The sequence below is a fragment of the Penicillium canescens genome, assembly GCF_028828765.1.
Source record: "Penicillium canescens strain IBT 15451 chromosome Unknown utg000007l_segment0_segment0, whole genome shotgun sequence".
NCBI lineage: Eukaryota > Fungi > Ascomycota > Eurotiomycetes > Eurotiales > Aspergillaceae > Penicillium > Penicillium canescens.
In genome coordinates, this window is record NW_026703969.1 from 401733 (window position 1) to 410218 (window position 8486).

At 48.1% G+C, this 8486-nt stretch overlaps 1 protein-coding gene across 1 annotated transcript; it reads right to left on the reverse strand.

The window, feature by feature from the left end:
* Positions 1-355: 355 nt before the first annotated feature.
* N7446_010575 (PSP1 family protein) lies at positions 356-2580 on the reverse strand (the record flags this gene model as incomplete). The annotated part of the gene is made up of 2 exons (XM_058519318.1): positions 356-1520; positions 1586-2580. 2 exons carry the CDS (start codon positions 2578-2580, stop codon positions 356-358), a joined length of 2160 nt encoding a protein of 719 aa, XP_058368156.1.
* Positions 2581-8486: the final 5906 nt, after the last annotated feature.

Sequence of the window (8486 nt, forward strand, 5' to 3'; positions counted from 1 at the left end):
TCCTGACTTAGGGCGTGCTTCGAAAACAAATGGTACGCTTCAGCTTCTACTGCTGGCTGCCCTCTTAGCCGCTTGGTCCGCTCCTTATTCTCCACGATTCCAGCATGGCCTTGGAGGCATTGTATAGATTTCGGCCCTGAGCCCGGCGATCCCAGGATACGGCGTGCGCTTGGAACGCGGGCGTCTGGCCTGGATCCACGTACGTGTCGTGCCTGACAATCACCGCCTGCAACTCCAGTATGACCATGATCGGGCAATTGCTCTCCACTTATTAGGTCTCCAATCTGGAGCCGGCATCGCTAGCGAGATAGTTGAACCGGGCTCTCCATGCGGTAATAGGTGAAGTTGAACCGGGTCATCTCCATGGGGTAATAGGTGACCGGAGAGAATGGAAAAATGATTCGTTCGCCGCGGCCACTCGGCGTGATGGCTGAGCCAATGGTTCGTAAGGGTCATTGTAAGCGGTGAAAAGCGTGCTCTCGGGTTGAGTATTGGCCGCATCCCGTACTCCATCGTAGGTCGAGTCGCCACACAGGTGGCGACAGTCGGTATATCGTTCGTCCTCTCTGTAAAGCGGGTTGCTCAACCTGCTGGGTCCCTGCAGGGCGGCTGTCGGCGGCATCATTAATGCGGCAGGGTTGATGGCGGACATCCAGATTCGAGTCTTATAGATCTTAAATAACTCGGCGACCAATGAGTTGAAGTTGATATACGAATCCGCGAAGTAGTAGAATGTGAGTTTCTTCCCGTCCATTTGAAGCTCGGCGTCCAGAACTTGAATGTTTAGCCGATGTTCGGCGACTTTGTGCTGGCAGACCCGCTTAGCATTGACCTCGTTTCCTGCCTTGTTGCGCAGCGGTTCGATCTCATGATACTGTGCTAGGCGCTTGATGAGCTTGGGCTTGATATTTGCACCGGTCTTCTGCACGCCATGTGCGTGGGTGCCCACGCCGTCCATACCATTGATGATATGCATGCCTGTATTTGCCAAGTTCGGGCCCTCATGTTGTCTTTGATGCAAAAACATAAGCCGTTTGTAGTGCTCCTGGGCATACCGCTGTTTGAGGTCGCGCGCCTTCTGTATTGTCACATTGGCATGCTGCACAGTGCCCAAGTCCGTGCCTCGGTCAGCCTCGACGATGACAAGATCACCCGCCTTCACATTAATATCACTATCCTTCTGAACATAGAAGATATCTGCGCGGTGACACTTGAATGTGACAAGGTATAGAAGTTGGTTTTTTCGTGCTTCTGACAAGAGTTGCGGTTGACGGTCATCAGCGCCAGAAATTGCATATCGACTAGGAGAGGGTGGAATGTCTGATGGACACTCATCACTCGACGTCTGTCCGCACGGGTAAAAAGTTTGGGGGAGTACAGAAAGGTCAGAGAAGTTGTTGGTATTTCCATACCCTTCATTGCGGTCCCTAAGCCCAGACAGAGTGGTAGCAGATGCGTGCGAGTCAATCGAGCTGATGGAGATACGACGCATGGGCATATCGGCAAATGTGTAGGGACGACTGTGAGGGATATCAGTGACACTTCCAAACCCAATCGAGGTCGCCGATGAGACTTGCGAACGTACTTCGGAGTGAATGATGAAAATTGCTGCCCCAAATCGGGTGAATGCTCGGAAATGGGCCGCTTTGAGTTGCTGCCCAAGTTACTGTACTCCTGGACATCGTGGAATTCCCCTAAATCGTCTACAACAAGATCCTCTTTAGGGATACTACCCCGAATTCGAAGAAGTGAAAAGATTTGGTCCGTGACCTCCTGGCGTAAAAGAGCATTTTCGCGTGCAAGCTGCTTAATCGTTCGAGCTTGATCAGCGGGTCGATTGAGGTCCCCACCAGAGTTGTTGAGGCTCTCTTCACCATGGTCCTCCACCCAATTACGGCTGCAGCTGGCGGAATCGTGTCGCAGTACTCTGAGAACGCTTGGCCGCCGAGCATGTAGCTCAAAAGCAGACAACGGCCCGACAGAGGATGACTGGGAACGGCGGGTCTTGGGGGTGAGATGCAGCGGAACCGAGCCTGGAACGTCTGATTCAGTGGGGATGGTGTGAGTGATCGGGTTGAGCATTTCGTCACCGAGAAGGCCACTCGCAGGCGAGAGGTTGGCCATGGTCTGAGAGGCCATGATCTCGGACAAGTGCGGTGGTGTTTCCTCCCCGTGTTCAGTGTTGCAGATGTCAGTGCCCCAGGGGAAAGAGCTTCTCCAGGATTGACTCCAGTTGGAGGGCCTCCTGCTGACGCTGGTATTTGCTGTCCATGGTACCTGGTCACTAGAAGTGCTTGAGGAGACACCAGAAGTGACCGGGCCCCTAAGCAGAGAATGCTTTTGCTCGGCTGCGAGCGACACGTCATTCAGCCATGAGGCCCGACGCTCTGGCTTAGTTGCAGGTGTAGTAATTCTCTGCGTCGGCGGCGCGTGGTCCCTACCATCGTCGGACGAAGTCAACGCTTCTGGGTCAGATGTAGAGCGGCGCCCACTCAGGTGATTCTTCTCGGCTTTAGCGGAGGGCGCAGAAGGTATTCTTGACTGGGTTACAGAGGTTTGTTCTCCGTATGGCGCAGCCATAGATTTTGGATAGGAACACAAAATTTCGTTGCCCAGTATTGTCAAGGACGAAGGAATGAGAATGGTGTACTGTATATACGCCTGTTAGGTCAAGTCGATACACGCGACAGCCAGTTTTTGTTCCACGCGCACGATGAGGGTCGAAGAGAAAACATCAATCTCAATTTTCGAAGACTCAATGTATGGCCGGGTGTATGCGCTACGTGCAACACTGGCGGGAATATGTTCTAGGCACCATAGCACGAAGCGTCCAGGGTTCCAAAGGCGGCGGACCGAGTGAAAGCGACCACCGGCAATTGGACAAGGAGCAGAACGAGCTAGAACCGCCTCGCATGTGAGCAGGGATTCAAGGCTATGGGAGGTTGGTTTTTGCCGCACGTTTTCGCCAGTGGAGATGTTCTTCTCTATGATCCAAAACCGCCACTGACTTATTGGTGGGGAGGAAACGGATGGATGACGTGGAGCACACAAATCCGGCGTCCGAATCCGTTCAAAGGCGGATAATGTTCCATACGACGAGAGATCCCAACGTATCGGCATCCTGTGGCTAGCTCTCTCTCCTGGGCAGGGGAAAGTAACTTTACAGCTCGTAGCGACTCACGTACATGACAAATAGTCACTTTATTGCCAGCCGGGACGAATACAGGCAATTCGAGTCTTCTGGATGATTATTGGCTCTCCAAGTTGTCTTATTTGTAACTTATCGCTGCTGACCATAGGTGGCGTCAGAACACGCTGCCTGGTTTTCCGATTGGTACAGTAAAACGAAGTGACAACGTGAGACTGCACATGAAGAACAAACTAAGTACATGAATGAGTGTCCTTATAGTTATACCCTTATCTGCTCCTCCTAGATCCACCCCGAAGGTATATCTGGCAATTGCGGTACACTCCCAGACTGTATATCGATCCAAATTATTGAAGCCAAACACCGACTGTTTTATAATACTTGAGCGCAAGATCTCGTCTCCGAAACTCGTAATAAGAATTCTATTCGGTTCACATCCAAGGAGTAAAGAGCGAATAATTTCATCATACTGAGTTATCGGTGTGGCTAGTTGTCCGTATTCCGGGCTGTTTGATGTCAGCTGCCTTGTGAAAATCCAGCCGCAACACTGGTGAAAGACCTCTGGAGCCCAAATTAATAGCTGTCACGCATGTCGTCACCATGCTAGCAATGCCATCGTCAATCAATCTCTCGTCTACAATAAACAAGCAGTCGGAGGCATTGTATATCATATCTATTTCTAAAATCTTCCTTGGCCTGACAATGATTGTAATTCTCTATGTGCTTTGCCGTTTTTCGCTACTATCGGCGCGCAATACGTTCAAATATCCCCCCGCGCATCCAAATAAGCTGTGACATATATTACCAAGACCTTGCTTGACACAATACCGATAGTGAAATTCTGCACTTTGCAAAATTGCGAGGAATATCCGACGAGAGAGGATACTGAAGGGGCGAGGCACATTTCCCTGGGACATTCATGACAGAGGCACTTGCTCATCAAAAGACGCAGTTTGGGGCTCCAGGTGATGAGAACGAACGGTAACACGGGGCAAACTTTCTTCATGAGTAGGTCGGTGACGTAGTAAAGGCTTCTGTGATCTTACTCTGAAGCAGAGAACGATAATGCATTATACCTAAAGTGTGGGAATGGGCTGGGCCATCAGATATAACGCAGGAGGATATCGCCATAAGGTAAGTCTTTCAAGTAACAGAACATGTAGAAAACGGTGCCACCACTTGCACTTTTTTATTGCTTCTCTGTCCCCATTCGCTGTGTTTGGCAATGGTAAAAGAACACGAACTGTCCGTATTACCGGTAGAGGCCGAGATATACGCTGAGGCACTGGACTAGAAGCTGAAATAATTATCCATGAGAAGGGCATGTACCTCAGGCAACTGGAGCCAAGTGAAGGAAGGTAGCCGGTAAAGGGGCCGGATATTCTGCGTTGGAACTGGCACCGTACTCTCATCGGCCGGATCCAAGTCAATCTTGAGATCTTCCGTTGTGTAAAGGTTGCTAAGGAATGGAGTTTCTGATTGCGGATAAAGGAAGGAGCCTGTATGGACATCTTGGTCATTTGAGATAGGCGTAAAATAAGGAGAGAGATGTTGGTTTCTGAAATAGTCTGTCTCATGGAAGTACCTTGATGACTATTAGTGTGGGAATCCCAGGTGCTTTCGCAAATGATTTACTTACGCTCCCTTACAATTCTGCTCTTCAAAACCGCGTTGCGATTTCCTTTGTATATGGGTTCTGCGGTGACGGGCTAGGCCGGAGGACTGCAAAGGTCAGATAATGTTGCAAATTGAGGCTGATCATCCATACTAACGTCTGCAAATGCTTTTTCGCAGCCAGAATGCTCACATAAGTGAGGCTTCTCACCAGTATGAGTCCGTAAATGAACAGTCAGGGCACTGCGCTGGACGAAACTCTTGTTGCATCCAGTTGCAGTGCATCTGTGAGGTTTCTCTCCGGTATGGACCCGGATATGGCGACGAAGGTCCGATTTGCGGGTGAACGCCTAGAGCTCCCTGTTATAATATCTGTCTGAGTCAACTACCAGAGCTAATAATTACCTTGCCACAATTCTTCCAAGTGCAGCACAACGACAAATTTTCTTTTGAAGCCATGACTGCGAGTTATGATTCGCGTTAAAGTATTTCAATGGAAAGGAAAAAGTGCACCGCTCGTTGGATACTGGTAAGAGATCTGCAACATGCTAGAGGTCAACCCATCAACCCAAATATATGAGCTGCAAAACGATGACGAAAGTGGGAAGGGATAAACTTCGAAAAAGAAAAAATGGAGGGCAATCATGAAAGACCAAGGGAGGATGTCAAAAGCCAATGAAAGAATAACGCACTCTGTTGGCATTTGAACTTATCCAACCGCTAAGGAGGGATTCCTGATGAAACCCCCTGCGTGCTCCACGGGGCGTCGTATTTACCTCGTTGTTTTAAGACCAGCTGATGGTTATTAGTGCGAGGTACGTAGATGTCTGCCACGGGATGAGCAGCACCCTGATTGGCGGATACCGTTTCCATCCAACCACACCGTTACCTTGGAAGAATGTATGAGCTGGGTGTCATACCTAGTTTGGTTCATGCTTATAACGTTTCTCATACTTGGTAAAATTCAAACAGATAACACACAATTCAAGTAGCCCCCCAGTCTATGGGTATTTGGATCACGTATGCTACTGTGCGAGCTAGAAGGAAAAGCAGTCATCGGGGCAGTTTCACCTCCATGACCATTGTCGCGCCCCCCAAAAACCATTATTTTGTGCATACGAACAGCATTTTGTTCGCGAAACCCGCCTGGAACAGTGTTGGGCTCATCAAACGCCTGCCCCTGAACTCGGGTCACCTTAGCGGTCAGTCAGTCACTCTCCAAGAAGGCATCGGCACGTAGAACAATGATTATTTCCCGAGATTATTGGAATAGGGACCTACAGCGTCAGCATTTATAAAAGAGGCTAGGGATTTTACTACTACGGGAGAGAGACCACTAACTTTCTGCTGGCTATGTGAAGATTATTAGTAGGATGATCCGACCCGTTGGTATCTACATTACGGGATAATTGAGTAACATAACGTAAAGCACAAGATGTTGAGACCAGGGCAACACCCCCTATTCAGACTGGTGTAGTACTTAGCATATATTTGTACTATTCTGATCTCTAAGGTGGCTATTGAGCTGATTGAGCTTGATCCTGTACCAGTCAATCCCATCACGTCCATCTCATCTATTTTCTCACCGCTTCAAAGCACAGCATACTCCAAATGATACCCGTAAAACACTGGAAAAGCAAGTCCGTCATGGCGTCCAAAGTTTCATTTATCAGGAAGCCAAACTGTAGGCTGCGCTATGACCCATCACAAAGAGGCCAAGGGCCACGATGTAAAGCACCCCCCATGAGTGGGTGGATGATATCGCTAATACAGCACGGAATTCCTGTGAAACATAACAATTGGACGGAATTTTGTCCCTCCAATAGGAACTTTGGTTGTTACCCCTTGTTTCCTTACGTTATCTTTTCGGAAATGGAAAGATGAAAGTAGTGTGCAAGGACGTATGTCTAGTCGTTTTAAGGTATGTTCGGCCTTTATTGCAGCGCCTCACGTTGGGCGATTCGTCGAGAGGGATGCGCAGACGGACGGTTCCGTTGAGTATAGCATTCCGGCTTCATAGACGACTATCAAAACAACCCATCATGCCAGTTGGAATGCATGGATATTACCTTGTTTTGATACATGTCTAATTATGTAGGCCTATAAATAATTTAAGTCTCTGTATACGAAGAATAAACTGGCAAACTACAATGTTGGCTGCAACTACGGGCCAGACAGACCATTGTCTCCACACTGGTCACTCGGGACAAGACCTGACATGTTCAAAGAGCAGAAACCCTTCTGTATGTTAATCAAACCAGGTTGCTATATTGTTCCGCCCCTGGACCCTTGCAACGCTATGGCTAAGCCACGCATTGATCTAATCATCTTCACCAGGACAATGGAGGTGCTTCGCCTAGAAAGCCCCGTTCATTCTTGTCCGAGGCTTATGGCAAGGAGACACTTGATATTATGGCTCCAAAGACACCAAACAATGAAAAGCCTGGCTATTCAACATGTAGAAATGGCGAAAGGTCTGCTGCTATACCTTTTTCCAACGGTCGACGTCGGAAAAATTCCGGATACGATATATCTCCATGCTTACGCTTAAGCATCCCGAAACAAGGGTTGATATCCAAAATCAAGAGCAAAATCCGGTTCCATATCAGACGGAAGCCTTCCAAGAAGATCATTTCAGCCGGAGTGGTCAAACGGCCGGTAAAACTTGTCAGTGGAATTGGAATTGTCTCCGGCGAAGACCTGTCACCCAAGCAAGCGAAAAATTGATTGTATACTTATGGTTACGCTGCATTGTTTTAAACAGTCGGCAGAACTTAAGCGCCATAACTACCTGGTCGCTTGGTAGTATAGGTTGCCTTCGGGGCCTGAGCAACAAGACTATAACTAGATGACCGTTCCCAACAGCTGACTAGCCAATACCGTGCACAATTATTATAGTACGTACCGACAGATTTAAGCAATTTCCACTAACCAATACTGGGCTCGTACCAAATCATACGTCGGTCCCCTGACAATAGGAAAAGCCTAACCACTGCTGAAAGTGTATTTCAGTACAGAGTAAGGGCTCGTAGGATATGAAAAACGAGCTCCATTTACTGAGTCGAATCCCCTCAAATGAACAAGGCAACAAATACTGACAGGAATACCCAAAATAATGCAGAGACGGCTATCGGAAGTTGACCAAATATGAGAAATGCAATCACATTGCCCGACAAACATATAGGGATATTGAGCAACAGCAGAATGAAAACAAATTCCTCTCGTCTTGGGACGTGTGCTGTATCTGTCATGGCTTGCGAAACCCCATAGGAAGATGGCCCGTTAGCTGATCGACGTCTAAATTAAGTATCTAGTTTCAAAACTGAACCCACCTAAAAGATCTCGGAGCTTTGCTCATTTTCATTTCTGAATTTTAACTGTTAGAACTCAAGTCGGCTCTGGCGTCATTTAAATAACAGTCATTGTCAAATGCTTGACCAAGCCGCAAACAGTGGATCCAAAGCAGCTCTTAGAGTTAACAGTCTGTGGTCCTTCGAAAAGACACCAGTGGAACTTGAAGATGCACTTTTCCTTTTCCGCAGGTGATGATAACTTCCCAAACTTGATCTAAGTTACTGTTGGTACGTACATGTACCATCACACGCATGAACTACGTCACCGTCCTGCCGGGAAAGCCGAAGATACCCCTGGTTGCTTAATAATGTACTGTTATCGAAATAAGAGATTTCATCAGTCAGAAGGGGGAGGCATATTTGGATTCACC